At 37.0% G+C, this 26903-nt stretch overlaps 1 protein-coding gene across 5 annotated transcripts in view; it reads right to left on the bottom strand.

Annotated features, from left to right (window-relative positions):
- Window positions 1–8270: 8270 nt before the first annotated feature.
- Window positions 8271–26903, bottom strand: part of ELF1 (E74 like ETS transcription factor 1) — a 110755-nt gene continuing 92122 nt past the window's right edge. For 3 of the 5 annotated variants that reach the window (XM_030311797.1, XM_030311795.2, XM_030311801.2), the window contains exons 5-9: window positions 25676–25843; window positions 20261–20344; window positions 19486–19678; window positions 16852–17301; window positions 8271–10323 (exon numbers count right to left, since the gene is read on the bottom strand). In XM_030311797.1, the coding sequence (XP_030167657.1) occupies window positions 9720–10323; window positions 16852–17301; window positions 19486–19678; window positions 20261–20344; window positions 25676–25843 (1499 nt within the window). In that variant the 3' untranslated portion in view covers window positions 8271–9719. The remainder of the gene's footprint in view (window positions 10324–16851; window positions 17302–19485; window positions 19679–20260; window positions 20345–25675; window positions 25844–26903) is intronic. The other 2 variants (XM_030311806.2, XM_030311813.2) reach the window with 2 other exon arrangements.

Below are 26903 nucleotides of genomic sequence, written 5' to 3'. Positions count from 1 at the left end.
AAACTGAGCTTCCGTCCTAAGTAGCCAACGAGCAGCCACGCAGCGTGCGGCGGGGGGAGGAGAAACGAAAAGCGAGCGCAGGGCGGGCTGGGACCGTGGAGGACTGAGTCTCGCGGCCGGCCGCGTCCCGTGACCAACACTCCCAGTCCCCGCCCTTCGCAGCCATGGTTACGGACGCGTGGGCTATTCACGTCTCCGCACTCCAACAGAGCCTTCGGGGGTAGTAGTTCAAAAGCATTTTTGTACCATACTGTTATTCCCCAGGAGCGTGTGACGCTTGGGAAAGTTTTGCACGTCTATTAATAATAAGCCACATCGGGCTCCATTTTCACCACAGCTCACTATAATTCTTATCATGGCTCCCCGAGGCAGCCGAGGCTTTCATGACCTGTGACGTCATTCTGCACTACGTGTCTTTTCCGGGAGCGTAGTTCCGGCCTGTGCGTAGCTCCTGTGATTTATGCGCTGGGAATCCTAACGGACAAGGACTTGCCGGAAATCGTCCTGCCCTTGCAGATGCTAGACTGAAGGATGCACTTTGGTTCCGGTTCGCGTGTACTATTCCATTACCCAGGACTCCACAGCCGCAGGCTTTTTTCCTAGTTGGCTTCCCCGAGTGAGAAGAAAACTTGTTACATCTAAAGGCACCAAAGGGAGGAAGGTGGCCTAATATTGTGTCAGTACTGTTTTACTTTTCCAATCTAGTCAGGTCCTGTCCTCTCTCACCGCCCTTTGACACACGAAGATCTGATGGAAGCTTCTAGCAAGTTCCATGGACTAGGGGTGGAGAAAGGAGGAGGAAGTGGGAGCGAGCTGCCCAGTCAATAGACATTAAACAAGTAAATGAACTTGAGTGTCTACTACATCCAAAATCTAAACTAAGCCCTGGGATTCAAAGATGTTAATATCCTCTCCAGAAATTTAAACTCATTGTTTTAAATGCTAACGTGAATGGGAATAGCCATAATAGCTAGGACAGGCACTCAGCCCAAAAAAAGGTATAAGGATGGCTTTCTCAAAGGTGTGATACCCGAGCCCCAGCCTCAAAAGCTAAATTAGAATTAGGACAGACAAGAACATGTGTTAGAAAAACGATGATATGAACTCTAAAATTGGTAGAGCCAAAATTCAAGTCAGGTGAAATGCCAGGTCATAAACAGCTAGATGTGGTCTTCTGAGGAGCTTGGATGTGATGCTCTTAACGATGCTAACCCATTACAGGATTTCTAACTTAAACAGGCCTTAACAGTCACATTTGCATTTTTAAAAGTATGTTATTGTCTCTGTGCTATGGAAGAATGGTTAAAGGGAAAAGAACAGTTGTTGGGCACAACTGCTGTGTTTCAAGCCAAAGTGACCCTCTTACATAGGTCAGTAATTGTAGGGATGGACAGAAAGGTAAGAGCAGAAATATGTGAGGTAAAACTGGCTGGGTTTGCTGATCTTTTAGGATCAGTGCTTTTTGTGTCATATTAATAAGGCTTCACCTACTCCAAGGGCATGAGGCTATTCTGTGTTCTCTTCTAGATGCTTTATTAATTTAGGTTTGACATCCAGGACTATGATTTATCTCATTAATTTTTGAGGAAGGTATGAGCCTGAGATCAAAGCTCTTTTCCCCCAATATGGATATCTGAGTGACCCAGCCCTACTTACTGAAAATGCTGTCATTTATTATTTTGCCCATTAAATTCTTTTTTTTAATGTTTTATTTATATATTTTGAGAGATAGAGAACACGTGCACACGTGGGGAAGGGGCATAAAGAGAGGGGGGGGAGAGAGAATCCCAGGCAGTTTCCATGCTGTCTGTGCACAGCCTGATGCGGGCTCGATCCTGTGAATTGTGAGATCATGACCTGAGCAGAAATCCAGAGTTGAACACTCAGTTACCACCCGAGTGCCCCCACCCCCACCCCACTAAATTCTTAAGGTACTTTTGTTGTCAAGTAGAAGACCGTGTGTATGTGCGTCTATGTGTCTAACCTTGTACCAGTACCACACTATCATAATTAATGTAGCTTTATAATGGATCTTGAGGTCCTAGAACTTTTCAAGTTTGCCTTGGCTATTCCAAATCCTCTGTATTGCCATTACTTTATACATCTTATACAATTTATTTCCACTTAGTTACAAATTTTAGAATGAGCTTGTCAACTTAAAAAAAAAAAAGCCTGCTGGGATTTTAATTGGACTTGCATTGGATCTGTAGATCTGTTTGGAGAAAACGGACTTCTTAATATTGAGACATAAGTATCATTCATACACCCTCCATTTGTTTAAGTGCTCTTTAATTTCCCTCAGCAGTTTTGTAAATTTCAGTGTAGAGGTATCACATATCTTTCATTAGATTTATACTTGGGTATTCGGCTTTAAAACAAAACTTTTATTTATTTATTTTGAGAGAGAGAGAGACGGGGTGAGGGAAGAGTGAGCAAGGGAGAGGCAGAGAGGGAGAGAGAGAATTCCAGGTGGGCTCCACGCTGTCAGCACAGAGCCGTGTGTAGAGTTCAAGAACTGTGAGATCATAACCTGAGCCAAAATCAAGAGTCAGACACTTAACCAACTGAGACACCCAGGCCCTCCAGTTATTTGTTTTTTTTTTTAATGCTATTTTAAATGCCATTTTAAAAGTTATATTTATATATTTAAATATATTTAATATATTTATATATTTAAAAGTTTATATTTAGGGATGACTGGGTGGCTCAGTCGGTTAAGCATCCAGTTTCAGCTCAGGTCAAGATCTTGCGATCCATGAATTCAAGCCCTGCATCTGGCTCTGTGCTGACAGCTCAGAGCGTGGAGCCTGCCTCATTCTGTGTCTCCCTTTCTCTCTGCCCCTCTCCAGCTTGCACTCTGTCTCTCTCACTCTCTCTCAAAAAATAAACGTTAAAAAAGATAAAAGTCTTATATTCTACTTCTTTGTTTTTAATACGTAGAAACAGTATTTTTACATATTGACCTTCTATTTCTTTTTTTTTTTTTTAACATTTATTATTGAGAGACAGAGCATGAGCAGGGGAGGGGCCAAGAGATGGGGAGACACAGAATCCAAAGCAGGCTCCAGGCACCGAGCGAGATCATGACCTGAGCTGAAGTCGGACGCTTAACCGACGGAGCCACCCAGGCGCCCCTTGACCTTACATTTCTAATACCTTGTAGGTTCTTTTAGAATTTCTATGATTACAATTTTTCATCTGTGAATAAAGATTGTTTAAGGTCTCGTGAAATGACTATACCTTTCATTTCTTTTTCTTGCTTTCACTGGCTGGTACATCTCATATAGTGTTGAATGGAATAGTGATAATGGGCTTCCTCTTTTGGCTATAACATCAGAGGGGAAGGCATTCAATAGCAAATGCTTTTTCTGCCTTTACTGAAATGTTCATATCTATTTTTTCTTTAAAGCGAATTACTTTGATTTTCAAGTGTTCTCTAAATGGCCAATATGCATAGGAAAAGAAGTTCTACATCAATAGCTATATTAGGGACATTAAAGTCATACTTTGCTACTAAACACTCACCAGAATTGTTTAAAAGGAATTCCAATACCAAGCCTAGGCAGGGATATGGGGCACCTATAACTGGTGTATGTTGCTAGTGGGAGTATAAATTGGTGTCATTACTTTAGAAAACTTTTTTTTTTTTTAAGATTTAAAAAAATAATCTCTACACCCTAACATGGGACTCGAATTACAACTCCAAGAGTTACATGCTCCACAGCCAGGCACCCCTAGAAAACTTTTGACACTATCTACTAAAGCTAGTCATACATATACCCTGTTACCCAAAAATTCTACCACTGGGCATATCCCCAAGAGAAAAGAGTACTTAGTTTGTGTACACGAATATTGATTACAGCATTATGCACAGGAAAAACTGGAAATAAATATCCTTTGATAGGAGAAAAATACTATAGAGCAATGATTAAGAATAAATTGCCAATACACACAACAAAATGTAGGAACCTCACATACATACCTCACATACATAATGTTGAGTTAAAGAAGCCAAACAGGGTACATCTCGATTGATTCCATGTATATGAAGATAAAAACTGGGGTGCCTGGGTGGCGCAGTCGGTTAAGCGTCCGACTTCAGCCAGGTTACGATCTCGCGGTCCGTGAGTTCGAGCCCCGCGTCGGGCTCTGGGCTGATGGCTCAGAGCCTAGAGCCTGTTTTCGGTTCTGTGTCTCCCTCTCTCTCTGCCCCTCCCCCATTCATGCTCTGTCTCTCTCTGTCCCAAAAATAAATAAACGTTGAAAAAAAAATTTTTTTAAAAAGATAAAAACTATTGTGAGGGATACCAGAAAGTGATCTCCTAGCTGAGAAGAGCCATGAAGGAAACTTCTTGGATGCAGGAAATGTTACATATCTTGAACCAGGTGGCAATTACGCCAATATATTCAGATGTAAAATTTTATTGAGTTGTACACATAAGATTTGTACCCTTCATGACTCCATAAATAGGACGTAAAGATTTAAAACAAAACCAGCAACAGTCAGAATTTGAAATTTATGACATTTACAATAGCATCAAAAATATTAAATACTGAAAAATAAACCTGACAAAGGATACACAAAAAGTATACATTGAGATTTATGAAACATTGCTGAGAGAAATTAAAGAACACCTAAACAAATGGAGATGCATCTATGGAGACTTAATATTGTTAAAATGTCAGTTCTTCCCAAATTGATCTATGGATTCAACATGATCCCAATCAAAATCCCAAAGGTTTTTTCTGTTTCAGTTGAGAAACTGATTCTGCAAATTCAGGTGGAAATACATAATTAGAATAGTCAAATCAACTTTGAAAAATAACAAAGCTGGAGAACTAACACTACTGATTTCAACACACCAACCTTTGTATGTATTGGCACAAAGATCAATAGAACAGAATAGAGTCCATAAATTCACCTGTACGTATACAACAAGTGATTTTCAACAAAGGTCCAAAGATAACTCAGGGAAGATAGTTGAAAAGGATAGTCTTTTGATACTTTTTAATTGAAAGGGACAGTGTTTTCAACAAATTGAATATACAAAAGCAAAAAAAGTGAACATCCAATACATACCTTGCATCATCTATAAAAATTAACTCAAAATGGATCATGGGCCCAAATGTAAAATTTAAAACTATAAAATGTCTAGAAGGAAGAAAACCTTAGTGACCTGGGATTAGGCGAAGATTTCTTAAATATGACACTAACAGCATGACCCTTAAGTTGATAAATCAGACTTTACCAAAATTAAAAGGTTTCTGCACTTTAAAAATACTTGCGAATCATATAGCTGATGAAGAACTTGCATCCAGAGTACATAAAGAGTTCTCAAAAATCAGTAATAAGAAAGCAACAGAATTTTTGATGGACAACAAATTTTAACAATCATCTCATCAAAGACAATATATGGATCAAAAGATGCTCAAAATCAGGGGCACCTGGATGCAGGAGCACTTGTATTGCAACCAAACTCCTGGGGCAGCAGAGACAGTGATACAAAGCCTAGTGTTTAGTGCTTGGCAACAGTGGCTACAATTTCTCCACAAAATCACTTGTGCAGTTTTTTCCTAGCTGTTTGACTCAGATTGACCCCGATTCTCTAGTCCTTTTGTCTATTCTATGAACTATACAATATTATAATAAAATTTCTTTATGCTGAAAACCAGAATCCATCTCTATTGCTAAGGACCCAGAACTCAAACTGGAAGACAATTTGGTATTTGGAAGCGGAATTCTCCAAAACTGACCCTGGTATGTTGTATAACTGACCGGGTATGTATAAAAGGCAGGATGAAAGGTACTGAGGACACAACTATTCCAGGATGGGAAAATGGTGACCCTGGGACAGGGCATCAAACTTATATCATCAAATGGTGTGTTCTAAAGCTGACTCTGGAAAGAGTATCCTGAGTGCTCATACTGGATGTGGCTGTGGAGGACAAGAAACCAGGGGGACACAGCTGATCTGAAAAAGACGACTGCGTATGATCTCAAACATCCCGGGCATGAAACTGGATCGGGCAACAGGATGGGACTTTGATCTCTCTTTGGGAGAGAAATACATGTTTTATGTAGGCATGAGCGTTTTTGAAAGTGTCTGTAAAGAAAGATGCGTGTGGGTGATGGTAGGCCACACCATTCTCCCTCATTTCTTGCTGGAGAGCCCCGATTTTGTTTGGCACCATACACATCTAAGTCATTCATGGTAACCCTACTTCCTTGGCTAGCAATTTGTTTAGGAAGGGGTATATGACAAATCTAGCCAACGAGCTCTGAAGAGACGGCTGTTCAGGGTATTCTGGGAAAGATCTTCTGACAAACAGAAACCTAGAAGGAACTACTGCAGCTATCTGCAAGTATGGCAGAAGCCATCCTGGAAACTAAAGCAAAATGCTGAGGATGGGAAAGCAGAGAGGGAAGAAACCTGGTTACTATCACCCCTGAGTTCCTGAATTAACTAACCTGGAAACCTAACTCCAGACGTCTTATTTTGTACTATTTAATAATTTTAAATTGGGTTTTTGTTTCATGCAACTGAAAGCACCCCAATCCGAACTGACAGGATTTGGAGAGTAATATTTGAAGATAAGGCTGGTGGGACCAAGAAGAGGTAAGACCATGCAGGACATCAACTCTGAGGACAGTGAGGAAAGGCTTGACACTAAAGGATTTGACATAATGAAATTGGAATAAACATTAAAAAAATTTTTTTAACAAAAAATAAAAATTAAAAAAAGTGAAAGCAATAAATTGAGAACTTAAAGTAACAGTGAGTTGGGGCACCTGGCTGGCTCAGCTAGTTGAGCATCCAGCTCTTGATTTTGGTTCAGGTCATAATCCCAGGGTTGTAAGATCAAGCCCTGCATTGGGTTCCATACTGAGCGTGCAGCCTGCTTAAGATTCTTTCTCTCCCTCTGCCCCTCTCCCCTGCTCACACACACTCTCTTTAAAAAAAAAAAAAAAAAAAAAATTGTTTCTTGAAAAAAAAAATAAAGTTCAGGGTGAGTTATAAAAGGTTAAATGTTGGAAAGGTCAAGGAAGATAAAGACAGAAATCTGGCATATGGAAATTAACTACTAGTTAGTGACCTTTGCAACAGTAATTTCAGGGTAATAGGGCAAATGCAATACTATAGAAGGTTAAAGAATGAATGGGAACTGAGAAAACATCAGGTTTTTAGGTTAGGACAGTGAGAGTAACATCACAGGCCAGAGAGCTAGCTATGCTCCTGTTCAGGAGTTCAATATGAGGAGATTATGTTAGGGGATGCATGGCTAGCCAGAGTTCTAGAGGAGAAAGAACTTTCCCATGACTCTCTTAGGGTGCTTAGCTGGGCCTAAAAATCAAACTGACAGTTTAAAGAAGGAAAGCATACCTATTTATTTTAATGTTTTACATGATGTGGGAGCCTTCATATGGAAATGAAGATTCAAAGAAATGTTAAGCCTAAGTGTTTTTATACTAGGTTTGATAAAGAATGGGAAGTCATGAAAAATGACAGAAGAAAAGGGTATGAACTAAGGGTAGTAAACTGAGGGAAATTTAGCAAGGCCTATTTGTTCAGATTCTTTTCTGCATTCCTCTGACTTCAGAGATTAAAATGCTCCTTTTAAAATCTCGTTTTTTAAGAATATTAACTGACATGACAAAATGAGTAAGTGTGTAAGTTACTACTAGGTACAGGGGTATTGCATTGAGATTTTAATTTTCTTCTCTTTTTCTGGTTCTATGTTTTCTAAGTTTAACAATTAACTGATCTGATTTCTAATTAGAAAACTTGTTTTTTATTTATTATTTTTAATTTTTTAATGTTTATTTATTTTTGAGAGACAGAGTGTGAGTGGGGGAGTAGCAGAGAGAGAGGGAACCACAGAATCCGAAGCAGGCTCCAGGCTCTGAGCTGTCAGCACAGAGCCCAATGCGGGGTTCGAACTCACGAACCGTGAGATCATGACCTGAGCTGAAGTCAGACGCTTACCAACTGAGCCACCAGGCACCCCAGAAAACTTGTTTTTTAGAGTGTGTTGAATATTATTGCTAAGAAAATTTTATTGTTTTCTAATTTATAGAGCTTGGCAAGCCACGTGTGCCATGTAGAAGCTGCCATCTGGCATAGCAGAAAGGAAAAGTGAGAGGAGGAACTGCATTCAGCAATTCTAATCTGACGGATGGAGCTTATTATACGAATACTTAATAGCATTGCAAATACCAACAACATTTTCTGTATACTTCTTCTTAAGAAATAATTGCTTGAAAACACAGAGAATTTTTACATGATTTATTTAATAATAAACCAATTAAAGATACAAAAACGTTTAGAGGCTTCCAAAATTTAAATTTTTGCTTAAATACAAATTCACTCTGTAATATGAAAACATAGAACAAGAGACCTCTAAACATGATTTTTTTCATCTACAAAAGTTTCTCCTTTGCTGTACTAGAAAATTTGCAGAAAACAATTTTTCTTGTGAAATTAAATGTACATTATTTACAGTTGAAAAGTAATCTAAAAACTATTTCATTTCCGAGACTCAGATATATATGTATATTATCTTTGTACGCAACCCCCCCAACTCCCAATAAAAAAATGATCCAAAATATAAAGCAATTATGCTTTTATAGCAACTGACTACTCAGCCAGATGAGCCCAAGGTGTGGTTGCTTTCTGGGCCCTTAAGAAAGAGCCTTGACTCTTTCAGAATGGCAGTACATCATTTAGCACTCAGCAATGTAAGTTTACTGATGGGCCACGGTACACAGTGGCCTAAAAAGTTAATGAACACAGTATTTAGGAAGAATTCAGATTCATAGCAGATCTTACAGATAACAGAAGAATGAATTTTGTAGGTTGTAGGGCCAGTTATTTTTCTGCAATATGTTAGCCATATTTACATTAAGAAATAAGCTGATAATGTTTTAGTTGATATAACTTTAAAATATAGGAGCTAGAATCATTAAATTTAGAACCAGAAAGGAGCCTGAAGATCATCTCATCTAATCCAACATATCCCTTCCTTTTATGGGAGAACTGAGGCCCCAAAAGATCCAGTGGCTTTGCCCAACATCACACAACTAATTAGCAGAAAAGCCACTCTTAGGCTGACGCTTTTATACTATCCTGCTTCTGAAACAGGTTCAGCTGTATCATGGGCAACTTTCAATTTTTAATGTTGTTTTCTATATCTTCATAGTTCCTTATACAGTGCAACCAACTTATACATAGTTCCTTATAAAGTCAATCTAACTGAAATCATAATTTTAACAAAGTATAAAATAGGTGTCTTGCATTTGAAAGGGTCAAGACTTTAAGTTACGCAAGTGGAATGAAAATGGTTCCTATATAAATCTCCTGTTGCCTTGTATTTAAGTACTGTATTTACAAAAGAATCAGAAAAACTAATACCATGTAAAATTAAAAAAGAAACTTAAAAAATGCTTATGGTATAGCAACTGAAAAAAATCTGAAAAGAATGTCTTCATAGTATAAAATGCCTGTTCCTTCACAATTGAATTCTGAAACATTTGCACAACAAAGAGAAACACTTGGGTACCCTCCCTCATCTAACAAAGTCAAAATTAACTCTAAATTAATATTTTTAACAATTAACTACAAAATTAGGAACATCTGTAGAATTTATCTTAGAATCAGTCTGAATACAACTGGAAATGTTCAATTAAAAAACAATCATCCATAATTCCTTTGGTATATTAATTAAAAAGAGTTGGGTTCCAGCAATTCATTTTGTTTCACAGCTACCTGAGAGGCAAATCCATTGGAATTGGATACCACCATCACATAAGGCTGTGGCTGTTGCTCAGTCTTCTCAATGTCTTCTTTCAAATGATCTTCAACTTCCTTTTTCTCTACTTCCTGTATAAGAGTTTTTGTTTCTTGAGCTTTGATAACCGAAGTGATTACAGTGCCAGGTGGGTGAGCAACAAGTTGTGAACTTCGAGGAGAAAAGGTCACCACAGGAGTAGTAGCACTGAAGGACGGAGATGAAGCCATACTGACGGTTCCGTTGCAAATGGATTGAACATTGCTAGTAAGTACCTGCTGTACATGGGCAGGGCTCAAGACAATCGAAGGAGGGGAGCCTGGCTTCTGTGACTGCAGCATGACATTTTCTTTCAGTACTGTCATGGGCTGTGAGGATGGAATGGCTTGTAAAATAAATTTCTGAGATCCAGCACCTGATGATGGATCTGTGCTGGCTATCACTGTTGTGATTGGCACTGTCTGGAGTGTTACTGTATGCAAATGCTGATTCCCAGGAGACACAACCACTGGAACTTGGGTTGGAGCCTGTATAGTCCTATTGAGATTATGAAATAAAAGAAAATCAGCATATTCTACACAACTGAAAACTTTTTTAACATTTGAAGTCATTTTGACAAAATATGAGTTATACATTTCAAATACTACTCCCTGTATTTTCAACACAACATAAACATCATACCAGACCCTGTATTATAATGGAATGTCCAACACAGAACTCTCAGGCCATTAACTATGATACCATCTGCTGTACAAAGTGCCACATTAACACAAATGGGGAAGCAATTTTGTTGGGGAAGGAGGAGGATATCAAAATGCTTGGCAAAGAAGTTATTATGAACTGCCTGAAAGAAAATTAGAAATTTTATTTTTTTTTAAGTTTATTTCTGGAGAGAGCGAGCAAGAGCACAAGCATGAGCAGGGGAGGGGCAGAGACAGAGGGAGACAGAGAATCCCAAGCAGGCTCCATACTGCTAGTGCAGAGCCACATGCGGGACTCGAACTCAAACCATGAGATCATGACCTGAGCTGAAGTCAAGAATCAGATGCTTAACCAACTGAGCCACCCAAGCACCCCAAGAAAATTAGGTATTTTCAAACAAATGTATTAGATTCACTCTCATTATTTTTAATACTTGAGGGATAATATCATCCACATGTTCATCCACAATTACCAGATTTCATACGATTGTAATTGTTTTCAACCTGTTTCTCTATATATAGAGGGAAAATGCTCAATTTAAAAAAAAAACTCAGTCTTAAATGTATATTGAACAGAACTATAAGAAGAAATTTAATAGTTCACAGTTCATATTGTATTACATAAAACGAGTCATGAATATAATGAACTCATGGGGGTTCTTTAGGTTGGCACTGAGAGCAAACAATAAGGGCAAGCTTTGGCAAAAATAAATGGAAGCATGTTTCAGCAGTTTTCTCAGCTCAAATAATCTTTAACATAAAATCCTTTAATGTACATCAAGCTTACATAAGGTTGTTAATGATATTGTGAGTCAATCCAATTTTAAAAGTTCACTGGTGTGAAAATTATTGTTATGGCCTTTGTTAATATAAAACAAGCACAGCTGAAAACACTCAGCATCTGATCTCAACTGTTTCCTCTTAATTCTATGAAGCTATTATACAGAAGATACATGACTGCTACTTCAAATGGTCAACAGCTAGGCTGGTGCCCATCACCCAAATGTTAATCATTGCACACAGATTATTATAGGCAAATTTTATATGTTACAGTTATGTGGCTTGTTACATACGTGAGAAATAAAATTCTGGAGAAAACAAATGGGTTAGCTAGGTAGACATAGGAAAAGAAAACTCAGTGCAGCTTAAGAGAAGTTCAAAGCAAGTGGAATGACACAGGATGACTAGATCCTACCCACTGTGGTAGGATTCTGATTTCCAAGTTCAGATTCCAACCAAGCCGCCTCTGTGACAATCAGCCTAGAGCAGGATGTTAGCAGCTCTTTTGAAGGATGGAGTTAGAAGAGAATATGAGCCGGGTAATGAAGATTTAATAGGTGGACAGGCTATGACTAGAAATAAAGGCCACATATACTGATAATATTGGCAGGCAAGAAAAGAGTTGGAAGGATACAGAATAACTTTGGGATCCAGGCAGCTTTTCCAAAATACACTGTTCTTCCTTCTTCCCCTTGCCTACCTGAATCAGGGTATCTTGGGTGGGTATCTTGGAGCCTGGGTATGTTAACTGACCCTATAGCCAGATATCATTTCTTAAATTAAGGGCTCCCCATGACAAGAGTTCATGGCCATGTACATGTAAATAAGATAGTACATGGCATATAGTAAGCACACAGACAGTATCTATAAATATGTACAGCCTTGCCACCCTGTAAGTTCTATTATCCCCATTTTACATATAAAAAATTAATGCAAAAAGAGAGTGAACAGCTTGCATAAGGTGACCAGCTATATAAGAAAAGAGGCCAACTGCTCCAAGACCTTTGTGCTTGCCCGTTACAACACACTGCCACTTCTTCAGTCCCAAATAAATTCAGCTAAAGATGAATACTGTCTTTTCTATCTTTAAACTGTGGGCAGTTACACACCTTTAATACACAACTCCTTTTTCCTCTTTTCCTCATTCAGGTGTGGCACAAGCAATAACGTACTTGGAAATTTTCCATATTGCTAACCAGGGCTACCACCAGACTTTCAATGCTTTTGTTCAAACTAGAAAAAGACATCCTTTTCTCCAAACACCTGACTGTCCTCTGCCGGAAAATATATATACTCATTTATATATATATAATGTAAATATACTGGCTTATTTGAACAAATTCTAAAATAAGTGATTTTCACTAATACAAAAATTCAGAGATTAAAGGTAAAATATCATGCAGCCTTTTCCCAACCACAGAAAATTTTAATTATTTTTTTCTTAGTTAATGATTAAACTGTCAGTTGTGTCTGGTTATATTATATAACAAAGGTTATGTTACAGTTAACTACTTTATAAAATTTCCTACACTGCTTGTAACCACTGGTATATACTGGTAATTTAAAATTCCTCAAACTTTCTGAGACTAAGAAAGGTATACAATGTAACATTTAGTTCTTATTGCATATCTACTTAGATGTCAAGGAAATGTCATTTAACTGTTATGATCACCTGTAACACCATTAACTGTTAAGATCACCTTTATTTTAGAGATGAGGAAACAGACTCAGAATAGTTAATTAATCCAATTCAATGTCACATCTAATAATTGACAAGGTTGAAGGGCTGGAAAGTTACGCCCTACTCCATTACTTTGTCTTCCTACTCCATTACTTTGCTTTTAAGATAATTTGCACATTATACATTTTTTGAGGCTAAGTGATTTAAAAGACCCTAAGACAAACTACTGGTGCTTGAATAAATATTACAGAGAAAAAAATTATGTTAGGTTGGTATGTGGACTTGCAAATTTATCAAGGGACAATTTCAGGAAAATCTTTTACCAGAGGTTTACTTTTGTTGTAGCTTCTTTAAATAACATGAAGCCAGAGTCAAAATTAAAGCACATATAAAATTAAAGCAGAGTAAAAACTGAGCACATATACCATAAATCATTTAGAAAAGCTTAATAGATTTCAATAGACATACATGAAATTATGTGAGATAAAAAGATATGAGCAAAGGAAAAACTGAGAAAACAAAAAACATGTTGTTACTTCATTGTAAATGACTCGTAATTCACGAGAATCATGTGACTCAACAGGCAGGGTGGCAAATCATGAGCTCACTGCTTTGGACTAAACTTCTTGCATTAAAACACTGTCTTCACCACTTACTAGATGTGACCAGGTTCCTTGGCCTCTCCTGGCCTTGGCTTCCTCATCTGTAAAATAGGAATAATACTACCTATATCTCATTGATAAGTTAGGATATTAGACATTAATATACGGAAAGCATATAAAATACAGAGAGTGCTTTGAAAATGTCAGTTCTTATTGATATATTCACTGAATATTCTAAGTCCTATAAATTTTTTTTTAATGTTTATTTTCATTTTTGAGAGAGAGACAGAGCATGAGTGGGGGAGGGGCAGAGAGACAGGGAGACACAGAATCTGAAGCAGGCTCCAGGCTCTGAGCCATCAGCCCAGAGCCTGATGCGGGGCTCGAACTCACTAACCGTGAGATCATGACCTGAGCTGAAGTTGGACGCTTAACCGACTGAGCCACCCAGATGCCCCCCCCTTTTTATTTAATTTTTAATAATTTTAAGTCCTATATATTCCATTTTTTCTTAGCTATAGATCTTTAAGTGGTCTTTGTTTTTATTAATAAGTAGTTATAAAATTAAGAAAAATGTAGCCAAATTACTGCTATTTTACTTAGGAGTAATAATACGACAGTTATTTAGGAAAACCTCTCTATTCTTAAGAACTGTATGTTGAAATGTTTAGAAATAAAATGTCATAATCATGTCCACTTACTTGACAAATAACCAAGCATGAAAAAGGGTAGAAATAGAGAGAAAACAAATAAAGCAAAATGCTATCAACTGTGAATCCAGGTGGATTTAAATATGTGAATATGTGGATTTAAACTGTGAATCCAGGTGTTCATTGTACTATTTCAGCCTGTTAATATTGTGAAATTTTTCATGATGAAAAGTTCAGGTAATTATAAAAAATACAAATAAAAAATAAATCACTAAATAAGGAAATAATCTAATGAAAAATGATTCTAATAATGCATTAAAATTTAAGAGTAATATGTACAATTTGCTTGAAATTTACTTAACACCTTTTCTTTCTTTCTATATAATGGAAAAGAACAATAGCAAAACTGGAGTAATTATATTCATTATTCATTAACTTTGGCCTTAACACATCCAGTAATTTCAGGGAATAAAATGCATTCCATTAGAGGCTTAACTGCTTTAAAATAAGTAGGATTTTTGAGAGATACAAATAAAAGATACAACCAAATGTGGGAACAATTTTTTTTAAAGTCAAAGGAATGATTAAGAATGTGTGTATATATAGAAAAAAAAGTGTGTATATACATACATATAAATAGAAAATGATTTATTCAATAAGGAAGTATGTTTAAACTCTGAAAAGTTAAAGTTTTTAATTTCTTCATTATATAAGCAGTACACTTAGAGAACTCATTATTCCGAGAGGAGATAAGAATGAATATATACACTATTTCAAAATAAAATCTATAAATCTGAAGGGGTGTTATGTGATAGAGACTATGTTAAGCAGAAGGACAATGAATAAAATGTGGCTCCTGCAGGGTTACACGTATAGGAGGAGACAAGCATTAAAGTCAACTGAAACACCTGGTTCAAGTCCCAGATTGAGCTGCACTGCACACAAGCAGTCAGCTTTAACTGTGGAAGGCAAGGAAGGAATCATGAGCAGAGAAATGAGAGCTGGTAGCGGAAGCTCCAGAAATTTAACTGCAGTCTGTGCAACATGAATCTAACAAAAGTTGCAAGAAAGTAGCATAGCAAAGCTGTGACCAGTAGTTTTATATAACAGGTTGGACTCCAGAGAAAAAATACTGGAGGCAGGAAGCAGGCAGGGAGTCCACAGAACAATCAGGGACCTTAGAAATGAAAATTCTGAAAAGTACACCAAAAGACAGTTTGCAAATCATGGATAAGGCGTGTAATTATAGCATTTTAATATCTAGCACTATTATTCAGAAATTGACATTCAGAGTAATAAAGTATCCAATACAGTATCACAATTTAATATCCATCAGAGCTAGAGTTCTGTGGACTTTTTTTATTGCAAGGTGGGGGGATTTGTTTTTATTCTCAACGTGTAAAAAAAAGATGCTAAAAAATAACTGAATCACTCCACGAAGGGGGTCCTAGTGATTAGCTTATGACTATCGGATGTTTCCTATTAACACGAATACACACAATGATAAGACGACAGAGCCTAGAAACCAATGGGAGGAATCACGTACTTCCAACTAGATACTCAGTTATCACACAAAACCAATAGGACGTAGAGGAAAATAAAACATTAAAAAGAAAATAGATAAGTACTCCTTTAATAACAGTGAAAGACTGATCCTTCCTGTCCAATTAAAATGGGACAAATGTAACCTTTCTACTCCTTGCAAGTCAATTTTCACGATGCCACAAGTTTAAATGGACCATACAAGGAAGACTAAAACATCTAACTCTGTCTTGATTCTGGGTAATGCTTCTTACCTCAAGATCAACTGAACAAAAATCCAGCATTTATATTCAGGAATATACAAATGTTAAGACTGAAGTCAGCTAATAAAAATAATCAAAGAATCATTTTTATTGTATTTGGACGGGCTCCTATATTTTATTGTAATTCACATTCTGGAAATTCATGACGGTAGAAAAAGAGAATGTTACAAATGTCCATCTAATTTTCTGCCTTTCCTCTTTTTCCCCATTATACATCAATGAGACCAGTCCCAAATGCTGCAAAAGACCAGTTTAAAGCAGACAGGGTTTTCTTGATCAATTTGTTGTTTCATCTTTCCCAGGGTTATGAGATAAATTTGATTTTATTGCTATAAAACTATTTTTCCAACTTCTGCTACTCTAAAAGCCCAAAAAATTAGATTCTTGGCCTCTTTGAACTTTAAAACTGCTCCGTGATAAGATCTTCTCAAGGAGTAATGTTGTTTCTTCGAACTCACTATATTCCAGAAGGTCATGATTGTCAATTTATGTTAAATTTTTACAGCTTCTGACTTTGAAAGGAAGGTCTGAAACCATTCTCTGGAGTTTCTAATATGTGGATTGCTTCTTGTATGGATCAATCCAATCGTACAAAGGTACAGTAGACTAGACTTAATAGAATAACATCAAGTAATGTCAAAGTTTAAAAACAAGGAATCACTGATAGAATCAGGATTGATGTCATATACACTGCTGCTGAAAACAATCTGTTGAATAAGATTTCTAGCTTGAAATCAATACAATTTTTATTCTCACTTCTGAATCCTAACGTATTTAACTAATAATGGCTCTCTGGTCAGAAACATCACATAATGAAATGCATCAGTAACTTTATAGTTTTCTCACCTAATACTCTGAACGGAAGAATTTAATGTTTCATCCTGCATGCTACTGGTTACGGTTGCTTCTCCTTCTGGGACAGCTTGTACTGGCTGTACTACATGAATAGTCCGGAAGAGCTGGGTAGGATATGGAGACTGTGTGGGCTGCACTGTCCTCAGAACTTCTGATGGCTGTGCAGCTTCTGCAGGATCTTTGGGTTTTGTAGCTTTAGAATTTCCCGGCTTTAGAACTGTAGTGGCTCCTCCTTTTATCCCTGGACTTGAGGATACTCTCGATCTGCTTGCTTGGCTCCTACTTGAAGTAGTTGTTGAAGACAGTGATGGATCTGAAGACTCTAAGCTGGAACCTGGATCCTCATCATCTATATAAATAAGATCTTTTGGCATTTCCTTGAACTGATACACCAAGCGCTGACCTTCTACTTTTGCCAGAATACCCCTTTGGTAATAGTACCTATTCAAAGCAGACAATTTTATCAATATTTTATTCAATTAAACATAAATTAAAATGATATTCAACAACATTAAAAATTCCCTAATAACAGAAGTCTCAAGTTGGAAACAAGTGGGAGAAGAATTTCAAATTGAAGGGCAGTTACTTTATATAAGATAGTATAATTAAACATACTGTTTTCTTTAAAAAAAATTGTTTTTAATGTTTTTATATTTGAGAGAGAGAGAGAGCACAAGTAGGGGAGGGGAAGAGAGACAGAGACAGAATCTAAAGCAGGCTCAGGCTCCAAGCTGCCAGCACAGAGCCTGATGCAGGACTCAAACCCACGAACCATGAGATCATGACCTGAGCCAAAGTCTGACACTTAACCAACTGAGCTACCCAGGGGCCCCTTCTCTCTCTTTTTTTTTTTTTTTTAGTGTTTATTTATTTTTGAGAGAGAGACATAAAGAGAGAACACAAGCAGGCAGGGGAAGAGAGAGAGGGAGACAGAGAATCCAAAGTAGGCTCCAGGTTCCAAGCCATCGGCACAGTGTCCAACATGGGGCTTGAACTCATGAAATAGCGAGGTCATGACCTGAGCCGATGTTGGAGGCCCTGCTGATTAAGCCACCCGGGTGCCCCAAACACATTCTTTTCTAAATATATATAAAACACACATACTTACATAGAAAAACCCTTATTGCCAACTAAACCTAAAACCAGTTCTGATGAGGAGATTGTTGACAAAGTATATGGATTATACAATGAACTATCTAGTTCACTTTTCTTCATCTCCCCTTCTTCCAACTTGCCGGAATACTCAAATCTACTACAAACCTCAAGAATTTAGGGGCTTTGTGTGGCTCAGTTGGCTAAGTGTCTGACTTTTGGTTTCAGTAAAGGTCATTATCTCATGGTTCATGGGCTGGAGCCCTGCGTTGGGCTCTGTACTGCCTTGTGGAGCCTGCTTGGGATTCCGTCTCCATCTCAGAGAGCAGGAATTAGAGCAGGGAAGGAGCACAGAGGGAGACAGAGGACCCAAAGTGAGCTCTGTGCTGACAGCAGACAGCCCAAAGTGGGGCTTGAACCCATGAACCCTGAGATCATGACATGAGCCAAAGTCTGACACTTAACCAACTGAGACACCAAGGCACCACGATGATTGCTACTTCTGGTAAATCTTTCTCAAATAGATGTGTATCTTGAGAGAGAGACAGCACAGAAAAAACAAACTAATAGTGAGCTTAAGAATAAAATGATACCCTAGTTCAAAATTTCACAGTATCTAACATTATTCTTGAAGCATTTATTCAGGTATATAGATCTTATCTGAGATTTACATTTAAAATCTTGGGGCGCCTGGGTGGCTCACTCAGTTAAGCATCTAACTTTGGCTCAGGTCATGATCTCACAGTTTGTGGGTTTAAGCCCCACATCAAGCTCTGTGCTGACACTCAGAGCCTGGAGCCTGCTTCGGATTCTGTGTTTCCCTCTCTCTCTACCCTCCCCCACTTACACTCTGTCTCTCTCTCAACTAAACGTTTAAAAAAAAATTAAAGAAAATAAATAAAAATGCACCCTCTTATTAAGTACCTGCATTACCACTATTTGTTAACTTTGTGCTGAATTCAAGTTTAATGGCTCCAAACATATGACTCCTGTGGTCAATTTAAATTTCTGTTGATGGTTTGCATTTTTTAGTCCCTTTATAAGGAAACTGTCTGTTATTTGCATGAAAAATTTTTTTTGAAGGAAAACATTTTCCTAGATTGGAGTCAGATTTCAATTTAAATACATACTGATTTTTTTTTTTTTTTTGAGAGAGAGAGAGAGGGAGGGAGGGAGGGAGGGAGGGAGGGAGGGAGAGAATGAATACATGCACAAGGGGAGGGGCAGAGAGAGGGAGACAGAGAATCCCAAGCAGGTTCGAGGTTCCGCATGTCAGCACAGAGCCTGACCTAGGCCTCAAACTCAGGAACTGTGAGATCACGACCTGAGCTGAAACCACAAGTCAGATGCTTAAGAAACTGAGCCACCCAGGCACCCCTAAATACATACTGATTTCTGTAAGTTGTGTGGTTTTAGTAATTCAATAATAAAATTCACCATTTTTGTAATCCTCTAACTTTTTTGAAGTTACCTACTTTGTAGTATTTAGGAAATAATATTCTTAACACAACGAACTACAAAAGCTTCATGTACCTGAGAGCTCTTCCCATGGTCTCGTAATTCATGTCAGGTTTGTTTTTGTGCTTTCCCCACAACCTGGATACTGCTTTGGAATCTACCAGTTTAAAAATGCCTTTTTCTCGCTGGGTCCATTTGATATATTTAGGACAAGTAGCTTTGTCCTGGAGCAGTGCCAGTAAAAACTCCCAAAGATAAATTGTGTTTCCTGAAACAAAAGCAATTTCTGTTGAACTGATTACAATTTCATTTGAAAGAGCAAAATTAAACACAACTAAAAGTCTTATGTAAGATGTCTGGACAGAGCAATCTTGGCAATTAGATTTGTGATAACTTAGGGAGAAAAAAAAACACTTTGAGAGGAATTTTTTCTTACCTCTTTAAGAACCATTACCTAAGAAAAACAGTGAAAAAGAGTTGTACAAAACATTCAATAGTTGTTCTTTTTATATCAGAGCAAATGGATTGACCTTAATTTTTTTCGTATTTGGGCAGCAGTTATGAAAATATGAGAACTTCAAAACAGTATTATAAAGTGTCTATGAACTGAAAGGCTAACCTGGCTGAACTCTCCCAAGAGACTCATTATTAAATGAAAGGACACACAGGTACATAAAAAAATCTCTTGAATGGAAAAGTGCCAACTGTACTTTGTAAGCATGTGGCAGCAATAAGATCCATTTCAATAAGTCAAGAGAGCTGGTAGTTTTTCCTTACAAAATGCAGATATTTTAAAGCAATCTAACTGTTACTTGACCTATAAGTATTACAAGGAAATTACAGTACTTACCCTTACCATCTTTATTTTTCTTCTTCACAGATATGTTCGGCGTAGTGGCTGGGGAATCTGGTCGTGGAGGTTTTGTTTTTCTCCCTGAAAACAGAACAGCTCTGTGTAAGTATTTGCCCCCAAAAGTGAAAGAGAATGAACAATTTAGCTGTTTATAAATGCTATTTGGTCATTTATCTTAAATTTTAATGCTTTATACATGGATCACACATAATGGTCTCCTAAATGCTATTTACTCAAAAGGAAAATAACTTCAGTGAAATTTTATCATTAGCATAGGTTAGAGCACAAACACTTTATGTATATATCAGCTCATTTATAAAAATGAGGTTAAGTTTAAAACATTATATCTTGTCTTCGAGGGAACAAAACTGACAGTGCTTTCTTAAAATTTGGGGGAACATTCTTGACGTTGATAAGACTGGGGCTCAAAAAATAAGCCATACAAGTTTGTCTGTTGGTTACATAAGCTTTTTATGGTAGGAGAAGTTGACTTTTAGCTTTTCTCACATCTGCATACACGTAATTCTCAAATACCAGAAATGTCCCAAAACTTTAGAGATAGAAAAATATGTGAGGCAAAATTTTGGTGAACCACATAGTCTATTTTTATTTTCCTATGTATTTTTAATCATCTTATTTTTCTGTATTTCTTTTAATTCACACAAAACAGTTTTGCACATTATATAAATTATAGTTATGCTTCATTCAATCTCTAAACAAGTCCATTCCAACAGTGTTAAATGTAGTTTGTGCAACCTTAGTCTGGCTCAACCAACTATTCTAAAGCCTTGTTTGTGATCTTCTTTTGCCATTTCTCTAGGAACACAACTTGGTGGCAATGTTGCCTGAGATTTAGGTTGAGATGATCATGCTGTCCGAATAGACTACCATTCTATACATAAGAAACCAATGAAGATTAAGCAGAAATGGACACCTTAGTTAGCATATTTTGTCCCAACATTCTTCAGGCTCTATCTGGTCAAGGTCACAAGGGTAAATTCTGGATTAGTGCAATGTAGAGCAAGAACTTAGAAGAACAGAATTCTAGAGATAAAGTCATTAGGTTAGTTAAGAACACATCCCCAAGCTGAATAGGAAAAATTTCTAAAGGTGCATAAGAGCATCAAAAACAGATCACTTTTGAGGAGCCTGGGTGGTTCAGTTGGTTAAGCATCCAACTCCCCTGCTCTCACAAAGTCACTCTTCAGGCCCCTCTCAATGCATAAATATAAAACCTAGTCAGCCAGGTATCGTGACTTCCATCACTGCAGGAATCTGCAGAGAACAATTCATGAGGCAGACACCTCTGGGTGACCACGTTAATGATAACAAATACTAGAAGTGAAGATATTAGAAATATTAGTTAGCTCCTATCCCTCCTACCCTCTTATTTTATGCTTTCTATTTACCTACCTTTTCTGATATCATTTTCTTCTTCCCACTGTTTTCACCACTAGTTTCAGTCAAGACAGAGACCGTTAGTAAACCTATCCAATACCCATCCTTTCCATTGGCTTCCTTACTATTCAAGATGGCAATGTGCACAGCTTCATGTGAGTTATACATTAGTTGGGTATAGAATTTTTGGTTGACAGTTATTTCTTCTTAATACTTTGAAGATAGCCAACACTCCCATCCTTTACTGGGAGCTTCTAAGCTGCCAATCTAAAAATCAATCCTCTTCAAGTTTCTCCTCTGGTTAGTTCATTGTTTCTTCTTCTTCTTCTTCTTTCTTCTTCCTCTTCTTCTTTTTTTGGGCGGGGCGAGGGGAGTGCTGTGTTTTGCATTTTTTTCTATAATGTATTTAGATCTGGACTTCTTTTAGTTATGCTACTCAGGATTCACCATGCTGGGATGTCACTTTGGAAAACTCTCAGTCATTACCTTTGAATACTGCCTCCTCTTGCTCTACATATTCTCTTTTTCTGGACCTTTGATCAAACATGTAGACCTTTTCATTCAAACCTCACATCTCATGTTTTTTATTCTACATCAGATCTATATTGGAACTCATTAATGCTTTTAAACAGTGACTAATCTGCTGTTTAACCTATATATTATGTGTTCTACTTGGTTCCTTATGACATCAGTCTTCCACTATTAATTAGGATGTTAGTCTTTCACGTTAAAAATAGCTTTACAAAGTATAACAGATATACAATAAATTGCATATGCTTAAAGTCTATAAGTCGGTATCTTCCAACATGTTTTTACCTGTGAAATCATCACTATGTTCAAAACAGTGAGCATATCCTTCCCTCCCAAAAGTACTTTGTACCCCTCTGTAAGCCTTACATCTTACCTCTCCCACTCTGCCCAATCCAAAGGTAACCAACTACTCACATATTTTCTGTCATTATATATTAGTTTGCAGTTTGCACAATTTTATATAAATAGAAACATATATATTAAAAAATCTGGCTTCTTTCCAAATTGGCATAATTATGCTGAGATTCATCCATTTTTGTTGTATGTATCAATAGTATACTCTATTTTATTGCTGAGTGTTACTTCATTGTACAGGTATACCACAAATTTGTTTATTTAATCAGCAGTTGATAGACATTTGGGTTGTTTCAAGTTTGGAGCTATTATTGCAAAGAAAATTGCTAAGAACATTCATTCATGCATACGTTTTTCTATAAATGTATGGCTTCATTTATTTTGGGTAAACACTCAGTAGAAGAATGGCTGGGTCACATGTTAAGCATGCATTAAATGTTTTAAGAAATTGCCAAACTGAAAAAAGAAAGAAAGACAGAAAGACAGAAAGAAAGGAAGGGAAAAAAGAAAGAGAAAAAGAGGAAACAAAGAGCGAGCCAAACAAACAAAAAAATTCTCTATGCAGTAAGGTGGGGTAATCATAGGGCTCACCCTCATTTGTTTCCTGTTTCTCAGAGATCACTTGCTTTTGTTGACTGATATCCACTTTTTAATAGCACTTTTTCATACATTTGGTCTGTATTTTCAAGTTGTTTAAATAGGAAAGTAAATCCAGATTCTGGAGATTTTTTAATTAAAATTTTTTTCCAGCTTTATTGAGATATAATGACATATAATTGTGTATCTTTAAAGAATTTTTTTTTTTCAACATTTATTTATTTTTGGGACAGAGAGAGACAGAGCATGAACGGGGGAGGGGCAGAGAGAGAGGGAGACACAGAATCGGAAGCAGGCTCCAGGCTCCGAGCCATCAGCCCAGAGCCTGACGCGGGGCTCGAACTCACAGAGCGCGAGATCGTGACCTGGCTGAAGTCGGACGCCTAACCGACTGCGCCACCCAGGCGCCCCATAATTGTGTATCTTTAAGATGTACAATGCAATGTTGTGATATACTTCTATGTTGTAAAATGATTACCACAGTAGGGTCAGTTAATATACCATCACCTCACATAATAATTACTTGGTTGTGGGGGTGTGAACATTTAAGAAGTTAGCAACTTTCTCTATTAGCAACTTTTAAATATACAATACATATTGTACTGTTAACCAAAGTCACCACGCTGTACATTAGGTCCCCATACTCATTTTATACCTGGAAGCTTATATCCTTCATTGACATCTCCCCATTTCCTCCTCCTAGCAACCATCGTTTTTCTCTCTGCTTCTAGGAGTTCGGCTATTTCAGATTCCACATGTGAGAGCACACAATATTTGTCTTTCTCTGACTTATTTCACTTAGCATAATACTCTCAAGGTCCACCTATGTTTTTTAATGTGTAATGAACATAGGAATGCAGGTATTGCTTTGATATCTTATTTTCATTTCTTTTGAATATATGTATCCAGGTGTAAGATTGCTAGGTCATATGGTTATTTGTAGTTTTAACATTTTGAGGAAACTCCGTGCTGTTTTCCATAGTGGCTGTACCAATTTACATTCCCACCAACAGTGCACAAGGGTTCCTTTTTCTCCACATCCCTGCCAACACTCATTATTTCTTGCCTTTTTGATGACAGTCACTGTGACAGGTGTGAGGTGACAGCTTATTGTGGTTTTGATTTGCAGTTTTCTGACAATTAGTGATGTTGAGCATCTTTTCACGTACCTGTTGGCCATCTGTATGTCTTCTTTAGTCTATTCAATGTCTATTCAAGGCCCTCTGACCATTTTTTAATCAGTTGTTGTTTTTGTTTTTGTTTTTTTTTTTGCTATTGAGTTGTAGGAGTTCTTTATGTGTTTCTGAATATTAACCCCTTATCAGATATATGACTTGCAAATATTTTCTCCAATTCTGTAGGCTGCCTTTCATTTTTTTGATCGTTTCTTTTGCTGTGAAGAAGCTTTTTAGTTTAATGTAGTCCCACTTACAATTTTTTCTTTTGTTGTCCCCAAATCATTGCCAAACCAGGTTCTGTCATTCCATGTTGTCTGGAAGAAGACATTCCACCCGGTATTTTTTAACAGTCTCATTCTTTGACTTTGTTTTTCATTCTTTTGCCTTAATAATTGCAGTCATATTCACTGAAAGTTTGTATTTGATAATTCGACTGTCTTAAGTTCTTAGAGAAGTAATCCTAGACTCATTCTATGTCTTCTGCTTCTCATTCAGGAATTATCTTCCTTATGTATTCCTTAATACTGCAGTGTGAGTTCACCTCAACTTTATTTGTTTTATTTGCTTTATTTGAGGAAATTCTGTGCAGCTCAGGTTAAATGTAGGACTTGCCAGAGCAGTTTTACAAGAGCTTTTGCCTGGTACCCCAAAGTTATTACCAGCCTGGGTACACTTTTATGTTAATTATGTTAAGTATGGCTGGGAATGCACAAATGCCTTGGACATCAAGACTGACATAACGTCTCAGCCCTTCAGTGTCAGTTCATTCTTAGTGTTTCTATTTCCCTCTTCAGTTTTGGCTCTTGGATTTACCCTTACTTTTATGTGAAGTTAAGTTACTGGGTGGTTGGTGATTAACCAAGATATTAAACTCAAAATATTATACAAGCTGGAGTAGAATCAGAAGGCAATAAAATGGAAAGAGTGTCAGACTTTAGTATGCAGATATGGTCCTAAATTCGTGAAAAGTTAAAAACTCCCTTTAAAATTTAAATCTAATTAAAATCTAACATTTTCCTCTTCAATTACTTACCTGTTGATTTCCAATTCATTATTTTTCCCACAGGAATCTTGTATTGGAATCTATGCTAGTGATTTTTCTAACTATGTCCTTTGGAAGGAAGTTAACTTCCCTTACACCAACCTCTTTCTGAGTTTGGATAAAAGGGTTTAGATAAAAGGTTGAGGCTTTAATTTTTTATTGAATCTAATATGGAGATATACCTTTTACGTTTTGTACCTTCATTTTTTATTATGTGAGTTTTAATTGGTGTAGAAATATCCTTGAATAAACATTATGTTTAGATTCCACTTCAAGACTTGACTATTTGCCCTAAACAAATTAACCACCCACCTTTCTTTCTCTTAGGTTGTTCTGGTGACGATGTTCCTGGTGAGTGTGCATAGGTCTCTTGAACCTGCTGAGTTTCCACCACTTCAGGAATCCCATCTAATGTGACGGATACATGGGTGATTGGGGCAACAACAATGTCATCTTCAGATGAACTAAATATATTATTATCTAATGGAAATAAAATAACTAATTATAATCAACTTTGTATTACCAAAATAACTTCATCACATAATTTCCTGTTTCTATGAAGATTAAAGTAGAAATAAAATCATGAAATCTAGTCTCTTTTTATTTCTTCTGTCCTAAATCAGACACTCTAAGTCAGACCAGGCTTGACAGGACTAATTCAATGCCTTCTCTGACTTCCTATCACCAGTCAATCTTGTTTCTCTTCTCCATTCTTCTCATTGCTGCTAAAGTTATTCTCTGAAACCCAAGTCTGGTTTGACCATATTATTCATTCTATAAAACTTTATATGCTGAAAATTAGAATAAGAATAAAATTGACTTATTTTCCCATAGTTTACAGGGGAAAAAAGATAAGAAAACCCAAACTCCACAGCATGCCGTGTGAAGCTTGTACAATTTGGATCAAACCTACTTTTCCAATCTCATCTCCTGCCTACCAAGAAGGCAGCTATACCAAAGCTATACTTCAGCTAAACCAAAGCATTTTTATCCAAACATTTCTCTCTTTTTTACAGGTCTGTGTCTCTGACTCAACCCATTCTACCTTGAATGCCCTTCCCTATCCCCTCTAGCCACTAAAAGTTTATCTTTTATATCCCAGGTTAGAAAATTCCTTCCATAAAGCCTGTCTCTGATATTTCCAACCAGAGTCCTCTTTCCTTCCAGAACATGCTGCTATCCCTCCCATGGCCTTTATTTTTGGCTTTTACAGTTATTTACATAAATATCTTCAAAATTAATCTGTGAACTGGAGGAAAAAATAGTATCTGTTCATTCGTATATCACATTATTGCCTAATGCATTGTCAGCATACAGAAAATATTCAACATCTTAAACTGATTTAGTAATAATTGACTTAAATTAATAAATTAATGAGTTTGACTACTTTCTTGTCAGAAGAGCTCAAAGGAGAACATGGATTTAGAAATAGATGAATAGGGGCACCTGGGTGGAACAGTTGGTTAAGTGTCCAACTCTTGATTTAGGTTCAGGTCATGATCTCATGGTTCAAGATCGAGAGAGGAAATCAAGCCCCGTG

Source organism: Lynx canadensis, chromosome A1 (genome assembly GCF_007474595.2).
Source record: "Lynx canadensis isolate LIC74 chromosome A1, mLynCan4.pri.v2, whole genome shotgun sequence".
In the NCBI taxonomy this organism is placed as follows: domain Eukaryota; kingdom Metazoa; phylum Chordata; class Mammalia; order Carnivora; family Felidae; genus Lynx; species Lynx canadensis.
The sequence above is the reverse complement of the archived record's forward strand: the minus strand, read 5'-3'. Positions and strand labels throughout refer to the sequence as shown.